The sequence below is a fragment of the Elephantulus edwardii genome, unplaced genomic scaffold, assembly GCF_000299155.1.
Source record: "Elephantulus edwardii isolate Elephantulus edwardi_28Jun2011 unplaced genomic scaffold, EleEdw1.0 scaffold00036, whole genome shotgun sequence".
NCBI classification, from domain to species: domain Eukaryota; kingdom Metazoa; phylum Chordata; class Mammalia; order Macroscelidea; family Macroscelididae; genus Elephantulus; species Elephantulus edwardii.
Window position 1 is genome coordinate 2,925,350 of NW_006399786.1, and position 24,311 is coordinate 2,949,660.

The 24,311-nt window shown below is 40.4% G+C and overlaps 1 protein-coding gene across 1 annotated transcript in view; it reads left to right on the forward strand.

Moving 5' to 3' along the window:
- Positions 1-19,725, forward strand: part of CPB2 (carboxypeptidase B2 (plasma)) — an 82,127-nt gene extending 62,402 nt beyond the window's left edge. The window contains exons 7-10 of the mRNA XM_006884606.1: positions 1,797-1,890; positions 6,465-6,667; positions 11,518-11,605; positions 19,532-19,725. Of these exons, the coding sequence (XP_006884668.1) occupies positions 1,797-1,890; positions 6,465-6,667; positions 11,518-11,605; positions 19,532-19,725 (579 nt within the window). The remainder of the gene's footprint in view (positions 1-1,796; positions 1,891-6,464; positions 6,668-11,517; positions 11,606-19,531) is intronic.
- Positions 19,726-24,311: the final 4,586 nt, after the last annotated feature.

A 24,311-nucleotide genomic window follows, 5' to 3' on the forward strand; every position in this document is an offset into this window, starting at 1 on the left:
CCTTAGAGAGGTCCCTAACAGCAGACTTTCCCATCGCGATACGCTTTTTGATTTCCTGACTGCTGGTGCCAAGAGTGTTGACTGTGGAGCCGAGCAAACCGAAGCTGTGAACACTCTCAATCTCTTCCTCATCCATCCTGACACTGTCAATTGTTCCAGTGGCGAGAATCTTTGTCTTCTTGACATTGAGCCTTAGTCCACACTGAAGGCTGCAGTCCTTGACCCTTCGCAGCAAGTGAATGAGGTCCTCCTCAGTTTCTGATATCTGGATGCTGACCCCAAGAGAAGTCTTACATTTTTTGTTGAAGTTCGGAGATGGTCTTTATCTCCTTCTAAACCTGGATTCCTTGACAATATTCAGGTGGTGTGGCCTCTTCTCTTATCTCTTCTTTCTCATTGTTTGTGTCTTAATCTTCTCTCTCTCTCTCTCTCTGTTAGGAAGTTGCTTTGATGACATAGTCTGTGGGAAGTTGTGCTGTTAAGGTCATGTTCTTTGGTGGTTCAAATCCACCAGTGATTTCTTAAGAAAAAGAGGGACTATCTCTTTAGGTGTAATTTACAACCTTGGAAATGAAATGGAAAGTCAGCTATGAGTTGGTTCTGACTCTACCACATTGAGTTGAGTTTAATTTAGATCTCTTAAGATACTGACTCAAAGCATCCTTCCAGATCGAGTAGATTCTGACTTTGGAGGGTTGTGATCTTTCTGAAGGAGACTGCAGTCTGTCCCATAGGGTGGCTGGTAGTATTGAACCCCTGACTTGCTGTTTATCAGCTGACTACTGAACACTGTAGGACCAGGGTTTGTGATGTACATAATGATGTCAGGATTTACAACATGTATTCTAGGGGAACGTGATTCAATGCATAACAAGCAGCTTGGTTGCATCACATAAAATTGTTACTTTTATAGGTTAAAAAAAATTATCTAACCTTAGTTGTGACCTTATTTGGATCAAGCAACCTTGGAAAATTTTACCCAAAGGGTGTTCAACAGTCAACGGTAGACTTTATTCACAGACACTAAGTCTGAACTCTTACTCTGTACAAATAGTCTACAGAAGGAGACAGAGCATTGTTTTCTAAATACTGAAGGGAGCTAGAGTAGAAAGATGCTGAAGGATGCTAGGATGCTAGGAGGACGGGAGGCTGTAACTGTGTCAATAACATCACGTGGGTTCTTTGTTGAGGATAGATGGATCAACGTCTATCTCATGGGTTCACTGTTGAGGGTAAATGGCACGTTTTCTGTCAGGATTCTGTGAGACTCAGGTGAGAGAGAGGTCAAGGGACTACAGTCAGCAAGAAGTCAACCTAATCCTTAAACTGAGGGGAACATTAAGGCCAGCCACGTCAGGCATTTTCTAGCACACACAGACATACACTTAGTCCAACTTCCCCCCAGGGTTCCCAAAGCTGTGATCATTATGGAAGCAGGTGCCATATCTTTCCCCCACAAATGCCTGGTAGTTTGGAACCACTAAGCTTTCTGTTAGTAGCCAAGCAATTCACCTGTGCACCACCAAGCGTGCATTGGAACACACAAAAATGTGGGATAGTTTCTTTAACCCCTATTATTTTTCCAGAATCACAGGGCTCAAGTAAAATTACAATGTTAAAGTTAGGATAGTTCAAGGAAATATATGATAGAGACCTGGATAGAAATAAGGGCTGAGAAAGGGACTCTATGAAGAAAGTGCCAGAATGGAGACAGGAAAGGGATAAGGTTGAAGGAAAGAAAGCATGAATTACTGATACAGTTTTCTTGGTTACCTATTTGTATTTTGTTTATTCAGGATCGAATGTGGAGAAAGAACCGATCTTCTCACGAGGACAACGCATGCATTGGGACTGACCTGAACAGGAACTTTGCTTCTAAACACTGGTGTGGTATGCTGTCTGCTTTGAAAAGTGGATGTTCTTGGAGAAAAGCCTGTTAGTTAAAACTCTCTGAAATCAAGAGACCCTGGGGGTGGAGGAAAGCCCCTTTTGCTAGAGGTTGGTTCTTGCCACTGAATGAACACTGACTCACTGTGCAAAATCCACTGCCTGCAAATGGATGAAGAGTGGCAGTGGTTCCTCAATGAAAGTTCCCTTTTGAAACTTCTAATTTTATCTTCAAGCTTTTGAGTGCTCAATTTTCTTGATCATATTCACTCTGTTGCTATCAAGAGGTCCCCAGACAATGCCAGGAAGCAGAGCAGAGATTGTAAGATGACAAAAGACCAGAGAGTGTTCCGTTCTGTTGTACACGGCCTGCTACAAGCCAGCGCTGACTTGATGGCACCTAACAGTGCCACAAACCTAGTCTGGTGGCTCAAACACTCACTGACAGAGAGGCCGGACAGTCTTATGTGAGTTTTATGGCCACCAAAACCTGACAGGATAGTTCTTTTCTGTAAACAAGACAGACTTGAGTCAGCAGGTAAAAGGAAAACATTTCAGCTCCCTCTTTGGCATGGTGGTGTATGAGTACATCTCATGGGTGTTTTACAAAAAGACACAGAAATAGCAATCATAAGCAAGAGTCTTGCATAAAGCAAAAGAGTAACTGCAAGGAACCCCTTTTGCCCAACTGTCCTGGCATTTCTTCACTACTATGTTAGCAAGACAATGAGAAGAAAAAATTAACTATTAACTTTTCTTCTTCCAGACAAGTGCATTGATGATAACTTTATGTCAAGGCTCTAAAAGGCATCTTATTTTCTAGTGGGTAGTGACATGTCTAAATTACCCGTTGCTTTTATGTTAAGATGATTAATACGTGGGGGAGCTCTGGTGGCCTAGTGGCAAGAAGCTGCACTGCAATCCCAGAGGAACACGGTTTGAATCCACCAGACGCTCTGCCGGAGAAGGAGGCGCAATATCCTCCTGTACCAGTCAGATCTGATTTGACGGTACACGCACACAAAATAAAAAAAATTTAAAAAGATGATTAATAAGCATGTTAGGGATGACAGTAGATATTGGGGGAGCGGAGGACACTGTGACAAACTCTGGTTCTTAAGCTAAGACAATTTTGCTCATTTTCTAAAAAGTTGCTAAGTTTCTGCAGCCACCATGCATTGGAAAATCGTTTCCATCTTTTCCTATGAAATTATATTAGCATCAAATTCTTCATCTGAATTGTAGTAACCTCATGTATGTCAGAGTAGAACTATGCTCCAGGAAATCCTCAGATACCATTGTTTTAACAAGAGATCAACAAGAGATCACCAGGCCTTTCTTCCAGGTACCTCTGAACATACCCATCCTCCCACCTTCTGACTAGCAGTTGACTATGTTAACATTTTGCATCACTCTGGGGCAATCTAGGAGACCGTTGTGTTTGTGAACCCATGATTAGAGATTAAAGATGCATACTTTTTAAAGGAAATGGTAGCTCAAGCGACTCAAAGTACAGATTGTTATTGTGAGGTCCCATCCAGTCAGAACCGACTCATGGCTGGTTTTCAGTAACTTGCATGGGAGTTTGATTGCCCATCTTTGTCCGATGGAGTAGCTGCTGGATTCAAACTGTGTGTTTCTCAGTTAGCAGTACAACTCCTTTCCACTAAGTGTACTCAAAGTACAGAAAAGAAATAACAAATAAAGAGGTCCAGAGAAATGACTCCTAAAACACTCATTACTATTGAGTCCAGGCCAACACAGAGGGTTGTGCTGTCCAAACAAACAGCTTTAATGGCAAACCAGAATCTCATATTCAAGTTTCCTAATCCTTATGGGTTCCGTATACTCAAGTGTTTGAAATTTCTACAATGACAGTCGTAGAACGAATCTTGGAAGCTGAACTGGCCAGTAGGGAGGCCACTAGCCACATGTGGTATTGAGCACTTGAAATGTGGTTAGTATGAACTGAGATATACTGTTACGTGTGAAATGCAGTCCAAATTTTAATCTCTATAACATAAGTTCTGGTGGCTTAGTCAATAATGTGTCATACTTCTAATTAAAAGGCTGAGGGTCTCTGGCACTTCAAATCTACCAGCAGCACCACTAGAGAAAGATGAGCAGTTCCCTGTAATTAGGATTTACAGCCTTGAAAACTAATGAAGTGTCATTATAAGCTGGAGTCAGATAGCTACGACCTTGAGTTTATAACATAAAGAACAATTGAATAATGAATAGTTTTATATTGATCAAATTTGAAATGATAGTAATTTATATGTTGTTGTTGTTATGTGCTGTCGAGTTGCCTGCGACTCGTAGTGACCCTATGCACAACAGCCCTAAACCCTGCTCTATCCTGAGCCAATCTTGCTGTCTCTGACAGACCTACTCCCATTACCTCAGTCACTGAATCAATCTGTCTTATCTAGGACCTTCCTCTCCTGCACTGTCCCTCCACCCTCCGAAGCATAATGTCCCTCTCCAAGGACTGGATCCTCCTTGCAACATCAATTCTCTTTCTATTATCCCTAGTCATTCATTGTCCAACTCTCTTATTCATAGCAAGTGATTTATATAGATAGACTTAAGTCATTCATTGTCCAGCTCTCTTATTCATAGCAAGTGATTTATATAGATAGACTTAAGTGTGCAATCATGCTATCTTATTAAAATTAATTTCACCAGTTTTTTACTTCTTTTGAAGTGGCTCCATGAAAATTCTGAATATGTATATGACTTGCATTGTATTTCTATTGAACATGTCTGATTTCAGAATTCATATGAAGGCACCGCCTCTCATTTCATCTCTTCTATATCCTTCCCCACCTCTATTCTCAGTACATAGCAAGCCCCCGTGGCTTAGTGGTAAGTAGTTTTGCTCTGAACCCAAAGAGACATGGTTTGGGTCCACTAAGTGCCCCATGGGAGAAAGTACATACCGACAACATTTTCAATATAATCTACTCTCTAGAATTTGCATGCACTAGGAAAAGAGGAAGAAGTATGCAAAGGAAAATATAACATCAAAACAAGTAGTTAAAAAATACTTGGGCTTTGGATGTTATACATGCTACTTTGAGGGGAAAGAACGCTTGAGAAAATCATTAGATTTCAATTGCAAACAATAGGAAGAAAGTAGAGCAAGTTTAAGAAAGATAGATTTTTTTAAGACTAGAGGAGAAGCTCAAGTTTAAGGATGCAGTTGGCCTCAGTAATTAACTATAACTGGGCCTGGACCCTGTTGGGAGTTCAAGGAATCCTTTTTCTCCCTCTTCCATCTCTATAATGAACTCTGTTTTTATCACCGTGAACAGGCTGCTTATAATATAATAAACAGAAATAAAGTTACTGAGCAGTTACTAGATAGCAGGTTCTTTATACACATCATCTCCATTAACCATCAATCTCCTTTCAATGCACTCTGATTCCATTTTACATGTAAGGAAACTGAGGGATAGCGAGGTTTAAAATGTTTGCTCACAGCCGTGTAGTTACTTCATGGCAAAGCCAAGATTGAAATCAAGAGATTAGATGTTTAACAAGAAGGCATTTTACTTCTTATTTAGGCTGAATATCATCCACACTGCTCACACTGCATCTCCTCATCAGCAGTACTTGTGTAACGGAGTGGTTGTGAGGAACCATTGGGATATTGCCTGTAAGTTGCTTAAAGTTTCTGAGGCTGTGAGTCAGGATCAGCTCTCCTGCTGTGGATTTGATTTGATTTAACATGAGCTCTATGAGTGTCAGCTGCTGATGTTACTGTCCCCAATTGCCTCCAGTCAAGAGAGCACTGAGACTGGCATCAGCATCTTTGCTTCTATTTTAAATTATCAGAGGAAGGCTTCCAATTGGCAGAATATGAATTAAAAAAATCTGACTCTGGGCTAATCCATTTTTCCAGGAGGGAATTATCTGTTGGGTAGCTTCCTGGTGCCCCATCACCTTTAACTAAAGACAGAAAGGAGAACGTTGGAAGGCAGACTGCCATCTGAATTGATGATGAATAGGATATTGCAGGGCACCGAATATCACCGTCACATTTGATTTTCCACTTAGCAAAGTAAAGGTACCACTGAAAGGAAAACAAGACAGAAAAACTGTCTTTTAATTTATTTCAAATAAAAAAATGACCCCAGGTGGTGACTTCAGGTGTGTCTTAGTAGTTAACGATTTTTAAACTATAAATATAAGAAAGTCAAATTTATAGTAATTTCAAGAAAATTTGGGGTTCTCCTTCAATAGCCAGAAGTTTAAAGACAAGGCTCACAGTATCTCTGATATTCTCTTGACCACTTGTCTCAAGGTCCAAGATGGCTGCCTCCAGGCAGCAAAGAAAATCTTGAGGTAGATGTCTGGAGTGTTTGTTTTGTGGGCATATAAAATTTTCCTTTCCAAAGAAGCAAAAACAAAGCATAGTGGAGAGCAGGTATATGTCCTACAGAGATCTTTATCTAATCTGTTTATCTAAGAATGTTGCACAGTGGCCTTTAGGAGACTACACTGTCAAGGAAATAATGAATTTCAATAGTGTATGCATCACCTCATGCTGCCATTGATCCTTCTCACCACAGGGGAAGGTGCGTCAAGTTTTTCTTGTGCGGAAACCTACTGTGGACCTTATCCTGAGTCAGAACCAGAAGTGAGGGCAGTGGCTGATTTCTTGAGAAAAAATGTCAAGCACATTAAATCTTATATAAGTATGCATTCATACTCCCAACAGATACTGTATCCATATTCCTACAGTAGAAACAAAAGCAAAGATGACATGGAGCTGGTGAGTGCTGATTAACTCTTTTTTCCTATTGGCATTTGTTGGGGGAAAGTTACCTAAAACAAAATCTACTCTCAACCTTGGAACCAAACCTACGACCATTGAGTTAGTGCTTCCAATCCATGACGATAATCCACAGGGATTTCACAATGGGAGGACACTGTCTAATCTCTCTCCTTCAGAATAGGGGTGGATCTGAACCACTGACCTCCAGTTAGCATTCCAACATTTAACCTACTATGCCACCAGTGCACCCCCAACCCAGGAAACTCCTCCATGAAAACAGAAGAGAAAGAAAAGTTTTTATTATTGACTAAGCATTAAACTAAAATATTATGCAGTATAGGCAATTCATAAAATAGTTTGCAAGACAGAGAATGAAATCTGACTCTATAAAAAATGATGTAATCACATTCGTATTTTCAAGACTAAAAAAATGGCTGTCTTTGTAAGTTTCCTTAGCTAAAATTGTGCTTATATTCTTCTAAGAAACTGAGAGGTGGAGGTATGACCTTCCTAGATTATAATATTTCAAAGACAAAATTCCCAGGTCCTTAAGAAAATATCCTTGTTGTACTTTCTTTTCAAAGACACAGAGAAAGAAATCATAATTGCAATTCTAAAGTGAATTCTGAAAAAACCAAAACAAAGCAAAACAAAACAAAAAACCAAAACTAATGGAGAAGCAACAGAACCAAACTTCAAACCACTGCCTTCCAGTCAAGTCTGACCTGCAAGACTGACAAATTATTACTACCAATTTGTCAATGCAGCTTGTATTTTATTTCTTCAGGCTGATTACCCCATCTTTCTGTTGAAGAGTTTCCGGTGAGGACTAATTATGATCTTTTCGTTAGCAGTTAAGTTCTTTAACTATATCACCACTGAGACTACCCATAAAGATTGTTGTTATGTGCCATTGCGTTGACTACAACTCACAGTGACCCTATGAACAGTAGCTCTGAACTCTGCCCTATCCTGAGCCCATCTCACAGTCTCTGCCACAGTCACTAGGTCAATGCATCTCATCTGAGTTTCATAATCCTTGCCTACAATGAAGACCTGGTTCTACCCTCTCCAGGAGAAGACTTGCTTTTCTCTTGGCAATTCAGTACTCTTCTCCAGCACAACTCAAAGGCATTGATTATTTTGTCATACTTAGTCACTGTCCAGCTCTCATATGTACAGCAAGCAATTGAAAAGACCATGGCCTGGATCAGGCGCACTTTAGCTTCTAAACTACTTCATTATTTGTTAGCATTCTGGAGAGGTCTCTGACAGCAGACTTTCCCAAAGCAATTAGTCTTTTGATTTCCTGACTGCTGGAGTCAAGAGAGTGGATTGTGGATCGAACAAGATGACGTTGTTAACAAGCTCTGTCTTTTCTCCATTTGTCATGATATTCCCAGTTGGCCCAGTGGAGAGATTCTTCTTTTATTTTTTTTTGTGGTCTTCTTTTTATTTTTTTATTATTATTAATTTTAATGAACATTTACAGAGATTTGGGGTTTTCATCCATTCATTGTTGCACTATTTTCTCTACCCTCCTCCCCAGTTCGTTATTCTTTCCCCCCACCTTGTAAGTCTGTTTTTATTGTCCAATTGCCACAGTGCTTGTCAAAGCCAGTTCTGATTAATCTTCTTTGTTAGTGTGTCCTTTGCCATTCCCTATCACTCCTCCCTGAGAGAGACTTCACCCTGATTCATAAGGAAAAGGGGACGGCATATTCTCTTAGCTGCTTCCTGCTGAAAAGGGACACTGTAGGTTTCAGGGTGAAGAGCTTCTCTCACTACTCTAAAGGGCCCCTTTGGCAATAGGAAACACATAGACTATTATGGAGATTGATTTTGGAATTTAGATGCACTGTTATCAATTGTTCTTAGCCATACATGTTCATATCCTTGAAGATGTATCATGGAAGTGTTGCAGCCTAGAAGACACAAATTTAACTAACAAGTTAAAAGTACATGAGTCAAAAATTAAAAAGCAATAATATTCCAAGTAGAGGCTCTAATAGTGGCACAAATCAAGTTACAGAGGGAAGGTAGTTCTTATAATAAAAGGCCTATTGACTAGCACTATGTCTATTATAGTACAAAGGTTAAGAACCGCAAGATGTAGAGGTTCAACTATGTCATTTATTGTTCTTAAGTCCTGGAGCAAATTCCATCTATCACTGGGTTGTTTTACAACTTGGAAGTCCGCATGCAAGTCAGAGGTGAAGTAAGGAACTGCTTATGAGGTTTTTCATCAATTCCAACAACTAAGAAATTGTGAGAAGAGTTGGGACCTCAGAAGGCTTTTAGGACCAAATAGTAGGCTCTTGTGTCCAGGAGAAAATGGATATGCTTACCAGTAATGTTAATGCTCACCCACAGCTCTTCTGGGAGGATCTAAATCATTGAAGCGTGGAGAGATTCCATATTGAAGACCTTGATCTTCTGCAGTAAACACTTCAAGTCCTCCCTCAAAGATTACAGCCTAAAATACTCTACTGCAACTCTACACAATTTTACTCTAACATATAGAGTTGCTCTGAGAAATGTCTCTTCTATTTTGTAAGATTGCTGTGAGTAAGGGCTCTTCTAAAACCTGCTTAAATTTTAAGGTGCATTTAGAAAAAGCTGTGGAATGAGGACTATATCATTGCTAATGTTAAATGGATCTTGGCTGAAAGAATAAAATACCAGAAAGATAGTTACTTGTGTTTTGTTGCTTAGGCAAAGGCATTCAAATCTGGATTGTAATAAAATGTGGTTAACATTGAGAAGAATGAGAAGTCCAGAACACTAATTGTGTTCATGTAAAACCTGTACATAGACCAAGAAGCACTTTTTCAAACAGAACAAAGGTATATATTACATGGTTTAACGTTAGGAAAGGTGTACATCAGGGTTATAGTTTTTCTCTATACAGAGCTGATATGTTAGCTGAGCAAATCATTTGAGAATCTGGACTACATGAACAAGAATGTGGCATTGGGATTGAAGGAAGGCTCATCAACAATTTATGTTATGCATATGAAACAAATTTTCTCAAAGACAGAAGACTCAAAGTACCATATTGCAGAAGATCATAGACTACAGCCTTTAGTTTAGGTTGTTGTTGTTAGACGCCATCAAATCGAGAACAACTCATAACAATCCTATGAACAACAGATATGAACCCGGTCCTCTCCTGTGACAGCCTCATAGTCTCTGACACACTCAAACCCATTGCTGCAGTCACTGTGTCAAGTTATCTGGTTGAGGATATTCCTTTTCTTTTCTATCCCTCCACCCATCCAAGCATGATATTCCTCTCCAAGTAATAATTTCTTCTAACAACATGCCCAAAGTATGTGAGACAGAGTTTCATCATCTTTGCCTCCAAGGAACCCTCTAGGTGCACCTTCTCTAAGACATATGTTTATTCCTTTGGCAGTACCTGGGATACTCAGCTCTAAATTCTTACCTCTGGATCAATAGACAACATCTTGACAGATGGAGAAAAAGTTGAAATTGTCAATTATTTCATGTCACTTATTTTGTGTCACTTGTATGTACAACCAACATCCTTAACAGTACCAATCAAGAAATAAATTACGTTACATTGGAAAAATCTTTTTTCATGAAGCTCTTTTATTTCACAAATTTCTTTTCATTTGTCATTATTAAAAGTCTGAATTTTAAACAGATTCTGTAACTAGTGGTTCATAGCCATCAGCTCGTTCAACTTTAGCACCTGACTCACCGCTATAAAGTGCTGAAGGGCCAAGATGTCAGTTTAAAGACTACGATGTGCTTTACCCAAGCCATAGTATTTTAAATTTCTTCTCTGGCATATGTGAAAGGTGAATGACGAGTAAAGAAGACCAAAGTGAAGCCTCTGAATTGTAGTGTTGGCGAAAACTATTGAATGGACTGCCGAAACAGAAAAGCGAATCTGTCTTGGAGAATGTGCAGTCAGGTGTTACCTAGAGGCAAGGAGGGTGAAACATCTTCTCACACACTTTGGCCCTGTTGTCATGAGGGAAACGTCCTTGAAAAAAGAAATCCTGTTTAGAAAAGTAGAGGGTCAGCAAACGGAAGACTGTCAAGGCGATTGACTGACACACTGACTACAACGAGGGGCTTGAGCGTGGGGGAAATTGTAAGGATGCTGCAGATTAGGATGAGAGTTCCAAATGTTCCTAAGGCTAATATGAGTAGTCAGCTGGAAAGCAGCTGACAACGACAACAGCCACCCGAGTGAGAGTCAATGCCAAGTCACCCTAAAGCAATTTTACTTTCATCTACCATTAGTTATCTTCCATCAGATATTTCAAACTGTATGTTTTCTGGAGCTTTTGTGGCCTAGTGGAGAGCAAGTGTTGCTACCAACCCAAAGGCACATGGTTCAAATCCACCAGCAGCTCTGCAGGAAAAATATGGACAATCTCTTCCTGTGTAATTTACAATCTCTAAAAATCCAGTGAACGGTGAGCTGTGAGGGTCAATTCTGATTCCACAGCACATAACAATAATGTTTAGGATCAAAACATCTCTTAATTGTTCACTTTTGAAGTATAGCTATACTTTGATTGTCATAACAAAAACATGAGCTTTTTTCCCTTACAGATTAAATATTTAATACATTGAAGGAATTTGTATTTAAAGCCACCCCATGATGATCTATGAAGCAAGATGAGTTGTTTTTGGTTAATTTTGTTAATTTACCACTTGACTAAACATAGATTTTTCTGTAGATTGTTTGATTCAATTAGTACCTAGAGATTGTTTGAGTCAGTTAATATATAATTTATTGTAGAAATGTCTTCTTCCCTGTTTCATAGCTATATACTAAAAGAAATGTCATGTCCTGTTGCTTCCAGTCTCTAGTGGCCAGTGAAGCTGTTCGTGCTATTGAGAATACTAACAAAAACACAAAGTACACTTTTGGCCGTGGTGCAGAAACTTTATGTAAGTACTGTTTCTTAAGATCTTGGAGAACTGTGAGGTACTAATGAAATCTACATGATCAGCTTCTCTGTATACATTTAAGTTTTCTAAATTGACTTTTCAGCAGGGTCACATATAAAATGACTGGTTGTTAATAATTTGAAACAGAAGTATAATAGCTTAGGGGAATTCTGAACACATCTATATTAGTAAATGAACTTACAAAAAAAGTTACAATTATATTTAAGCAATTGCTTTCTTCTGTAGAGTAGGGGGAACTCTTGTGGGCTACTACATAAGGAGTTGTGCTGCTAACTCAAAGGTTGCTGTTGTTGTTATGTGCCATCAAATTGCCTGCAACTCACAGTGACCCTATGTACAATAGCACTGAACCCTGCTCTATCCTAGGCCAGTCTCACTGACTCTGACACACCTAATCCCATTGCGCCACTTACTGTATCAATCTATCTCATCCGGAATCTTCCTTTCTTGCACTGTCCCTTCTCTCTTCCGAGCATGATGTCCTTCTTCAAGGACTAGTCCCTTCTGGCCATGTGCCCAAAGTGTGTGGTTCAAATTCACCCACTGATTTGAAGGTGTGAGATAAGCAATCTCCTCTAATACATTTTAAAACCTCTAAAAACCTGATGGAGGGTCAGCTATGAGTCATTTCCAACTTGATGACATATAACAACAAAAACAACCAAGAACAGCGATCAAGAAATTACTATCATTCATGCTGATTGAAGGAGAAGAGGCACAAAGAGTCAAAGGAATGTGTGATGATGGAATACTACACAGCACACAGGAGCAATGATTTTGTAAATTACTAACCAGCTTGGGAGCGACAGGAGACCATTACACTGAGTGAACTAACTAAGGAATAATACCGTATAAGAACACTATTGTAGAAATAGATAACTAGTAAAATGTGTATGAGAATGTATTGGAGGGTGAGCAGGGAACAAAGTAGTGGGGGGGGTGGTAATCACAGGATTGCACAATTTGATGAGTGTTGTTGTTGTTGACTGCCATTGAGTTGAGCACAACTCATAGCAATTCCATGAACAAAAGACCTAATGCCTTTCTATAGCTATCATCGTTTCTCCAAGTTCATAGAGTTTTCATAGGCATGTGGTTTAGGAAGTGGATTCCACTCCTGCTTCCAAATCTGTTTCACAATGGGGAGCTCATCCAAACACTGTCCACATTGTGAAACCATTATGACATTTCACACCCCAATGGCACAAGATTCAGCGTCACAGCAAACTCAGATTACCTCAGTACAAATTGGCAAAGAGTGATGTACAAAGTAGAAGAATGTTCCTCTAAAATGTAACAACACTTTTCTCACTTAGTGGTATATTTATAGAGTTTATGGAGTTTGCAGAGGCATCTGGTTTAGGAAGTGGATGTGACTCCTACTTCCAAAACTGAATCAATATGGAAGCACCTCCAAACACTATCCATGGTGGGTAAACATTATGGTATTTGAAGGAGAATTGATGCCTTTGAGCTGTGGTGCTGGAGAAGAGTATTGAGAATACCATGGACTGCTAGGAAAACAAACAGATTTGTCCTGGAAAGGGTTAAATCGGGTGGTCCTTGGAGGCAAGGATTCTGAGGCTCCGTCTAACATACTTTGGACATGTTGTGAGGAGAGACCAGTCCTTAGAGAGGGACATCATGCTTGGGAGGGTGGAGTGACAGTGCAGGAGAGGAAGGCCCTCTATGAGGTGGATTGATTCAGTGACTGGGATAATTAGGATGGGAGTGTCAGAGACAGTGCGATTGGCACAGGACAGAGCAGAGTTTAGGGCTGTTGTACATAGGGTCGCTATGAGTCACAGGCACTCGATGGCACATAACAACAACAACAATGGCACAGTGATCAGCATCAGAGCAACTCTAACTTATTCAGTATAGCAAATAGACAAGCTGCTGTACCACTCATAGAATGTTGATGTTAAGTGGCCCTCAGGCCCTTCAGAATTTCAAAGACACACTCAACGAATGCTGTTGACTATGATAAATCAAGAATTTCCTCCACTGTTGGTTCCTTGTTGGCTAAAATGGGCAAGCCAAAGTCCAGCCAGCTGAGATCCGCTTGTGGAGGGAAAGACCAATAACACAAACCAAACACAAACGAACATATACCCCAAAACTTTCTTTACATGAATGGGAAAGATCTAGTGTGAAAATCATTGTATATGAACTTTGTAAGTAAACTAGTATAAATAAAATCTATCTATCTATCTATTATCTATCTATCTGTCTATCTATCTATCTATCTATCTATCTAACTATCTATCTAATGTGTGAGACGTCCAAGTCTACCGTGAAAGTTCCTGCAAGCAAATCTAGGGTGTTCTATTTACATGAGATGCTTTTTAGTGAAAGCCTGTGTCTAGGGGACTCTATTTTACTATTTGCTCTGTGTGTCACATTAACAAGGATTAGGCATGTGAAAAACTCAACAAATATTTTAAACTACTTTCTGGTGGGAGATATTTCTTAGAAGAGTCCCTAGGTGATACAAATAGTTAAGCACTCCACTACAAGAAATAAGATTAGCCATTAACATGCACGCAGGTGCATACTGGAAGACAGATCCGGTAACATGCTTTCCGAATATCCCGACTTTAAGAACTCTAGGGAGTAGTTCTGCTCCGCACACGTGGTGTCACTATGAATCAAAATTGACTCAGCAGCAACTAACAACTATGGACCCACAGCAGGTTGGCAGACCAAGATTCTGCCTTTGGGGAGCTCAAGAAGGAAAAGAAAATAGAGAAACGGAAAATAACCAGTTAATCTGGAGTTAACAAACTATGACTGGCAGACCAAGCCCCATCTAATTTCATATAATGTTATTATTTGTTGTTAGGTACCGTGGAGTCAGAACTGACCCATAGCTGCCCCTCCAGTGGATTTTCAGAGGCAGTATAAATCACACAGAAGCAGAGAATCCATTTTTCTTCCATGAAACAGCTAGTGTATTTGAATGAAGTGCCTTAGGGTTGGCAGCACAACTCCTTAACACATAGCTGACTCTCTTCAAAAATTCTCACCACTGAATCAATAGGCAACATCATGGTAGATGGAGAGAAGTTTGAAGTTGTCATTTCATCTTGCTTTTGTCCACAATCAACAACCTTGATACCAATAATCAAGAAAATAAGTCATATTGCCTTGAGGAAAGTCCCAATTTCGACCTCTACAAATTAAAATTATTGTGGAACAATGATATCAGCTTGAAGACCAAGGTATCCCTGATTCAGGCCATGATCTTCTAAATCACCTGCTATGCATCGGAGCATAGGGACTCTGGTGGCCTAGTGGCAAGAAGCGGTGCTGCGATCCCGAAGAGACCACCAGCTGCTTCACAGGTAAAGAATGGGCAATCTCCTCTCGTGTGATTAACTCCCTCTGAAAACCCATCAGAGGGTCAGCTCTACCGAACTCACCAAGAACAAAACGCATTGGAGAGCTGGACAATGAATAGGGATGACAGAAGAATAATGGGTGTTTTTGAATTGTGGTGCTGGACTGCTGAAAAACCAAACAGATATATCTTGGAAAAAATGCAGCCTGAGTGTGTCTTGCTGGCAAAGATGGCAAAACTTTGTCTTTCACACTCTGGCATGAGGCTATTCCTTGAAAAGGGACATCATGCTTGGAAACAGGAAGGTCAGAGAGGGAGAGGAAGATCCCCAATGAGATGGATTGACACAGTGACTTCAGCAGTTGACTCTAGTGTGTCAGATGTGATGAGGATGGTACAGCATTGGGCAGGGATCAAGACAACTGTTTATAGGGTTGCTCTGAGTCATAGCACTTAGGGGCTGTACTCCACTCAACAGCACCTACCAACTACAACATTATAAAGCAACAGAGCTCTGATTGCCTCATGGTAAGAAGCTGCTACTGCAATTCCAAAGGCATAAGATTCCAAACCACCAGCTGCTCTTCAGAAGGAGGATGGGAAATCTCCTCCCATGAGATTAACTGCCCCTGAAAACCCACTGGAGGGCCAGCTATGGATCAGTTTTGACTTGATGGCACACAATAGCATTAATAACAGCAACAATAGAGCACAAGAGGACACTGCATGGTTCAGAAATTTAAAAAAGAATGTCAGAAATCTATCTTTTCTCCATATCTGTTCAGTCTGTATGCTGAGCAAATCATTTGAGAGGCTAGAGTCTCTAAAGAAAAAATGTGGCATTAGGGTAGGAGAAAGACCTTGCATTATGTAGATGACACAATCTCTCTCGCTGAAATGGATGAGGACCTGAAAGTTTTGCTGCAGAAGATCAAAGACTACAACCTTCAACATGGATTATATCTCAATATTAAGAACACAAATATCTTCACTACTGGGCCAATAAGCAACATCATGTTAGATAGAAACAGGAAAATCCTCGATGAGATAGAATGACACAGTGATGGTAGCAATGAGTTAGATCATATTAGAGTTGAAGAGAATGGCACAGAATAGGAGAGGGTTCAGATCTGTTGTTCATCGAGTCATTATGAGTTGTTCTTGACTTGATGGCACATAACAATAACATACAAAATATAATCTAGCTAAAGCTAAGTGAAAGGAAAAATTATGAAGTCAGAAAGTTGAATAGAAGCTGGAGAAGACAAAAGATTATAACAAAATGTGCAAGTGCCTGTAGTTAAAACAGCAAATGTTAAGAATACCCTTAGTTTTTCTCAAGCTCAAAAAAAACTGAAGGAAAAAAAAATTCATGCATTGAGTTATAATGTTAAGGATTCTATGGACAAAGTCTTAAATAATGAAGGAAGCATCAAAAGCAGATGGAGTAATAATAGGCATAGATCAATAGTAATTAATTACATAAAATAACAATGTATGTGAAAGATAGTATAAAACAATGTATAGGAATAATTATATATAAGCTAATGAAAAAAATTGGAGAGAGAAAAATCAGATGGAAGGAATACAGAGTAACTATACAAAAAAGAAGTGGTCAACATAGAACTATTTTTGGAAGTAGTGTATAATTAAAACCATAATAATGTATAGGAATAATTGTATAAAACATGATAGGAATGAGGAATAGTGTGAAACACAATATATACAAACTTTGTGAGCAAACCAATATAAAAGTAAAAAAATAAAGAAAAAATACAACTATTCTTGGCTTTACTAGAATGAGTCTGAAGAGAAGTGGGTTTGGAAAATACCAGTTAAGGTGGCATAGCCTGTAGCATGCAACAATAACAATATTATGTATACTGTATGTTGTACCATCAAGTTGAGACTGAACCATAGCTGACTCTTTACAGTGCAACTTTCTACCACCGAGGCCACAAGAAACAATAATAAGATCCCTCGGCTTAGTGAGAATGTAACAAGATAATTTACATGGTTACTTACATGCTTTCTATATTTCTACAAAATAATCTGCAGTAAAAGATACTCAATAGTATGCAATGTTAAATCCTTTCATTAAATAATGATTTTAACTGGATTTCTGTAAAGAGAATATTAATGTAACCATATGTAACTAGCAGTGCAAAAATTAGCATTGCTAATTTAGTCTTGGAATAATCATTTCAAGCTATGCATTAAACTCTTTGCCGATGCATTTCTTAAACAGCTTTACACATATTGTAGGTTGAATTCAAGCCAAGTTCAGAATATGTTTCTTGTGAAATATTACAAGATTTACAAGTTTCTTGGATTAGGTGGAAAATGATAAGCTTTTAAGTCAGAAAGATAAAATATAGTTGTTCAAAGTCCACTGGCTATTTGCTAATCTAACACGTGTACCTAACAAAATAACACATGGTTTTAGGGTGTGGAAATGAAATGGTAAACTTCAAGTGCTGTTCCAAGGTTGGATTTCTGTGCGTTTGAGGTGGAATGAGTCAGTATATGACTGTGAGCATAGTGTGTTAAAATAGACACATAAAACTTTGATCTGATTATCAGTCCTTAGAGGATGTTTAAACTATGTTGTTTAAACTGTCAACAGCTTCATTTTAACTGGATCCATAATTAACACCCTTGGTAGCAGCAGTCAGGAAATCAGGAGACATAATCCACTGGAAAAGTCTACTGTTGGGACCTCTCCAAATTTTTGAGGAGTAATGATGTCAGTTTGAGGACTAAGGTGCATGTGATTCTGGCCATGGTCTTTCTGATCACTTGCTATGCATCCAAGAGCTGGACAATAAAGAAGGATGACAGAAGAAGAATTCAGCTGTGGTGTTGGAGAAGAGCGCTGTACATCCCATGGGTAGCCAAAAGAACAAACAAATAACGTCTTCAAAAGGATGTAACCGGAGTGCTTTTTGGAGGCAAGGATGATGAGGCTTCGCCTCATATACTTTAAGCTTGTTGCTAGGAGTAATATTCCTTGGAGAGTGACATGATGCTCAGAAAGGTAGAGGGTTGGTGAAGGAGAGGAAGACCCTTTAACAAGTGTATTAACATGATGACTGCTGCAATGGGCTCTAATGTTTTAGGAAGTGTTAGGATAGCACAGAATAGGACGAGATTCAGATCTGTTATTCATAGGGTTACTACGGGTCATACTCGACTCAACAGCACCTAACAACAACAACAACAACAGGTCCCTCAGAGACCCCAACAGTTTACAGTTAGCGATTGACAGAAATGGAATTCAACCAACAGGGCAGTGGAAGAAAGCACTGGGATTTGCTTCTTTTCAAGATTACAGACAGCCAGAACCAAAACAACATCAAAGCCACCAGGAAGGAATTCCACTGTGTAACACAAGGGCCCACCCTGCATGAAATTAACTCCAATGAACCATGCACTTTTCCCTTCTTCTTAATCACTCCTTGGCAGGGTTTTAATGAGCCCTGGAGGCACAGTGATTAGGCACTAGGTTGCTAACTGAAAGATTGGTGATTGGTACCCATTAATGGTTCTGTGGGGGAAAGACATGGCAGTGTGCTCCAGTAACGAGTTCAGCCTTGTTGGAAACCCTATTAGACATTTGTCCCCTGTATATAGGTATAGAGTTTGAATTGACCCCACCACGAAGTGTTTGGTTTGGTAGAGTTATGAGTGAGTTTTGCTTTCTTCCTGAAGCTTTACCCATTCAATCTCCATTTTCTACATCTGGTTGTTAAAAACCCATTTTCATGGATTCCATTCTGTTGGTGAATTCAGAACTTTTGGTTAGCAAGGCATAGCAAGCCTATGAATAACTGATGTGAACACTGCACTATCCTGTGCCATCCTTGTCATCTCTGATATGCCCAGGCCCAAAATTAAAAGTCATTGTGTCAATCTATCTTGTTTAGACTCCCTTTTGTTGTTAAGTGCTGCTGAGTTGAGTCTGATGCATAGTAACCCTGTGACCAAATCTGAACCCTGCCAAATACTGTGCTGGCCTTATTATCCCCAACACACTTGAGACCATTGCCACAGACAACATATCAATCCATCTTCTTGAGCGTCTTACTTTCATTTGCCAACCTTCCAGGAACAACCTCTCCTAGCAACATACCCAAAGTATGTGAGATGGAGCTTTGCCTTCTTTACCTCCAATGGTCCATCTGCTTGTACTTTCTCCAAGACATCTGTTTGGCAGTCCATGAGACATTCAGGACTTTTCTCCAACACACAACTCAAAGGCATTAATTCTTCTCTTATCATTATTCGCTGTCCAGTTCTCAGATGCATAGGAGATGACTGAAAAGACTATGACTTGAATCAGGTGCACCTTAGTCTTTAAACTGACATCATAGCTCTTCAAAACTTTGGAAAGGCCCTGACCAGAAGACTTTTCCAATGCGATATTGTCTCCTTGTAGGTTACATAAAAATCAGAGAAAAGTAAAATTTCTTTTTTGGTGGGAAAGGGGGGGAAGATAAAATTACAATTATGATAGCAAATTTGAAATATTTGCTTTTTAGAAAAAATATTTCTTTCTTTAGACCTAGCTCCTGGAGGTTCAGATGACTGGATTTATGATTTGGGAATCAAATACTCATTTACAATTGAACTTCGAGATAGAGGCAGATATGGATTCTTGCTGCCTGAACGGTACATCAAACCAACGTGCACAGAAGCTCTTGCTGCTGTCTCAAAAATAGTCTGGCATGTTATAAAAAATGTTTCATTCTCTTGATTTTTAATCATTTTTTGCTTGTATTTCATTGATTCCAGTATAGTTGGGTAATTATGCCAGCTTCTTTTTAAGTTCTATCAAGAATTTTGTTATAAGGTTTTATTATCCCTTGGTTTTGTCAAAAAAACAAAATAAATGCTGTTTTGAAATTAAAAGCTTACATTTCTTAATGCTTTATTTATTTTACGTCAAGGGGATAGGAATTGATTTTAATTTCATGATGTTTAACTAACCATTACAACAATTTTCATCAGAGTAATATATACATCATCAATGCTGGCTGTTGTTAAGTACCATCAAGTTGGAACTGGCCCATTGGTGAACCTCCAGTAGGTTTTCAGAGTCACTAAATCATAAGGGGGGCTCTGGTGGCTTGTTGTTAGGTGCCACAAAGTCGTGTATGACTCATAGTGACCCTAGAACAAAAGACCTGACCCTTGTACTATCTTGTGCCATCCTCATCATCTCTAATACACTTGAGACCATTGCTGCAGTCACTGTGTCAACCCATCTTTTTGGGGAGGGGGTCTTTCTTTCACATGTTGACCCTCAACCTTTCTAAGCAGGATGTCCCTTTCCAACGAACAGGCTCTCCTAGCAATATGCTCAAAATATGGGACACAAAGTTTTGCCATTTTTGCCTCCAAGGAGACCTCTGGCTGCACTTTTCCAAAGACATATGTTTGTTCTTTTTGCAGTTTATGGGCTATCCAGTACTCTTCTCCAAAACTATAACTCAAAGGCAACAATTATTCTACTGTCATCTTTATGCATTGTCCAGCTCTCAGTAGCAAATGACTGAAAAGAACATGGCCTGAATCAGTGCACCTTAGTTTTCATACCGACTTCATTGCTGTTCAGTGTTTTTGAGAGATGCCTGACAGCTGATTTGCCCAGTGCTTCCGTTTCGTGCTTTCCTGACTTTTGGTATGAAGGTTGTTGATTGTTGATCCAGATAAGATGACTGATGACTTGTTATTCTTGTTAGGTGCTGTCAAGTAGAGGACAACACATAGTAACCCTATGAACAAAGGAATCCAGTCCTATCCTGTGCCATTCTCACTCACTGTCTCTGATACCCTTGAGCCCATTGCAGCAGTCATTGCATCAATCCATCTTCATTGGGGGGGGGTATCTTCCTCTCATTAGCTGAACCTTCACCCTTCACCCAAAAATATTATATGCTTTTGCAAGGAATAACTTCTCCCAGCAACATGTCCAAAGTATGAGATGAAGCTTTGTCATACTTGGTCCAAGGAGCACTCTGGCTGCACCTTTTCCAAGATATACCTGTTTGTTCTTTTGGCAGTTTTGGAATATTCAATACTCTTCTCAAATGCCATAACTCAAAGGCAACAATTATTATTCTGTCATCCTTATTCACTGTCCAGCTCTCAGATGCATAGCAAACAACTGAAAATACCATGGCCTGAATCAGGCGCGCACCTTTGTCTTCAAACTAACATCGCTATATTTTGGTGAGATCCCTGACAGCGGACTTGTTCAAACAATTAAGTCTCCTTATCTTCTGACTGCTGGTACCCAGATTGTGGATCCAGGTCCCCATGCTACCTCTCCACCAAGAGTCTCAGTTGGGGCCAGAAAAAGGTATCCCGTGGGACTGATGGCTTAGTGGTAAAGTATTGCACTGTCAATACGAAGGTATGCGGTTCGAATCGGAAAACCTACAGCTATGAGTCCGTGCCAAATCGATGGTACTCAACAAATACAAGGAATCCCCATCTTTCTCCCTCCGGGTAGCTGGTGCATTCAAACCGCTTTCCTCGGGTTGACAGCACAGCTCCCTACCACTAACGCTCCAAAGCTGACCTTTCAGTGGGTTTGCAGAGGCAGTTAAATCACACAGGAGAAGACTTTAAAGAACGAAAAGGATGGTTAGAAGTATGTCCGTGAACAAGTTTTGCTTGAGCCTTTGAAAACACAATCGTATATTTGCCATACAACAGCAAGCGAAGGCAGGAGAGGTATCCCAGACAACGGAAATGGAATAGCCCCTGGTCGCGCTCATTCACCACCAGCTTTGTGGAGCGGAGCCCCAATGAATGGCTGCCTGTAGTTGCGATGAATACATTTTGCGCACCTAAATTGGTGAGCTCTAATGACCTAGTGCTAAGAAATTGCGCAGCAATCCCAAAGATAATCGGTTCAAATCCATCAGCTTCTCTGCGACACAAGGATGGGCAATCTCTCTGTGGTTTTACTGCCTCTGAAAACCTGCCGGAGAGTCAGTTATGAGTCGATTTCTCCTCAACAGCATACAAAACCAGCAGTAACGGTTTATTACAAGAAATGATGTTATAAGGGGAAGGGAACTCTCTTAGTTTCATTTTCAATAGGGAATGAAATGACAGCAGCACAGAGGCTTTCACAGAGAAGACGCGCAACTATTCACGCCCTCCAGTCTCAAGGGGGGCGGTGCCTGAGCTCTGACGTATAATTCCGCAGACGGAAGCTGCCTGGTTCAACAGAGGAATAGGGCTGTCTCCTGACTTTTGTCTTCATTTTTAGTCGACAATACCCATGGCCGGGTAGCCGACGTTTCCGACTCTCCATTATTTGGAGGCTGTGTTTATTTTATTTTGCCCCCTTTCTCACAACCAGTATCTCCCGACCCTGACGAAGAGCAGGCGGGTTCTGTGTCTCCGGCTTTCCGGAGGCCCCTCACTACCGGAAGACCGGTTTCCGGAAGTCGCGCGCCCTTCCGCGGGCCTGGCGCCGGGACGGAGAGCCCATCCCCGCTTCTCCGGGCTGCGGCGGCATTGGAGCCTTGGCACTGCCTTGCGAGGGGAGCTTGGAGAGGAGGTAATGGTTTGGGGACTTTGCGTGTCTGTTTGAGGAAAAGCATTGGGAGAGTTCGAACTGGGGACGACCGGAGTTGGTCACCGGGACTTTGAACCCTTCCTGATTATCCTCCCCGTAAGTCTGCAACAGCTTCAGGTCTCCTTTCTCTTTATCGCTGCAGCTGTGACAAGTTATCCAGGGAAAATTCGACTCTGTTGGTTGTGGGTACGGGGGACATTTGCTCATGATTTGTGTTTTGTACATAATGCAGTGGTTGCGGAACAAGCTTCTTAGACTGGAAGTTTTCGCATCTTCGCATTATCGTTGAAAGGATCTTTTGGTGGGTTTTGGCCCCGGTTTAGGACCTGGGAGTTAAGGAATGTCAGTTTATCTTCACATTCTCGAGGTCATCACTTTTGATTGTCATCTGAGCCATACAGTTGCATGAAGGGGAATCGAAAGAAAGGAGAGGACTTGATGTTAATACTGTCTTTGTTAATGTTGTTGTTATGTATTGTCGAGTGAGAGCTGACTCATAGTTGACCCTTCAGTGGATTTTCAGTCACTGAATCGCGTTGAGGAGATTGCCGATCTTTATCTTGCAGAGCAGCAGGTGGATTCAAACCGCTTGTCTTTGGATCAGCCTCGCAGCTTTTTACCCCTAGGCCACCAGAGCTTCATTCGTATGTTGTTGTTGTTGATTGCCTTAGAGTCGAGCACGACTCATAGTGACCCTGTGAAAAAAAGGCCAGAAGCCCCTCTACAGCTTTCAACATTTATCAGAGTTCGTAGAGTTTCTAGAGGCATACTGTTTAGGAAGTGGATGCCACACCTGCTGGCCGGAAAGTTATTCAGAGTCGGTATTACTTGGATGATATTGGTAGGATATTAAAAGAAAACATGGTGTCTTAAGCTATTCTTTTATATTGGAGGCTTCCACAAGACTATGCAAAAGTCATGGGAACCCCGAAATACTTAATTGTGCTCATATGCATTCTATCTCTAGACTAAGAAGCTGTTGTCTGAAAGCATCAAGGGAATGCTGCGTTGTTTAAAATAGGGAAGGGTGTGTGTCATGAACCCAGACTCTGTGAAGATAAAATGTGGCATCAGAATTGGAGGAAGACTGCTGCACTGCAATCCCAGAGGTACGCTGTTCAAATCCACCAGATGCTCTGCTGGAGAAGGAGGGGACAATCTCCTCCTGTACCAGTCAGATCTGATTTGATGGTATACGTAAAAATAATACAATAAAGAATTGGAGGAAGACTCAGTCATCAACATCCTGTGTTGCACAGGTAATAGAACTTTGCTTACTGAAAGTGAAGAGGACTTGAGGCACCTGGTGCAGAAGATACAAGTATAGCCTTCAGTATGGATTACTGAATGAAGAAAACAAAGGTTCTCACTACCGGACCAAGAGTCAACATTATGATAGATGGAGAAAGCATAAAAGCTGTCGGTGATTTCGTATTGCTTGGCTAAACAATCAGCAACCTTAGTACCAGCAGCTAGGAAATCAGGAGATCTTTTGCATTGGACAAGTCATCTGTCAGGGATCTCTCCAGAATGCTTACGAGCAATTATGTCAGTTTGAAGGCTAAGATGCCTCTGATTTTCTCAATCACTTGCTATGCATCAGAGAACTGGTCAGTGAATAAGTTTGACAGAAGAAGAATTGATGCCTTTGAGTTCTGGTATAGGAGAAGAATACATGAATATCCCATGGACTGCCAAAAGAACAAACAAATATGTCTTGGAAAAAGTACAGCCAGAGTGTTCCC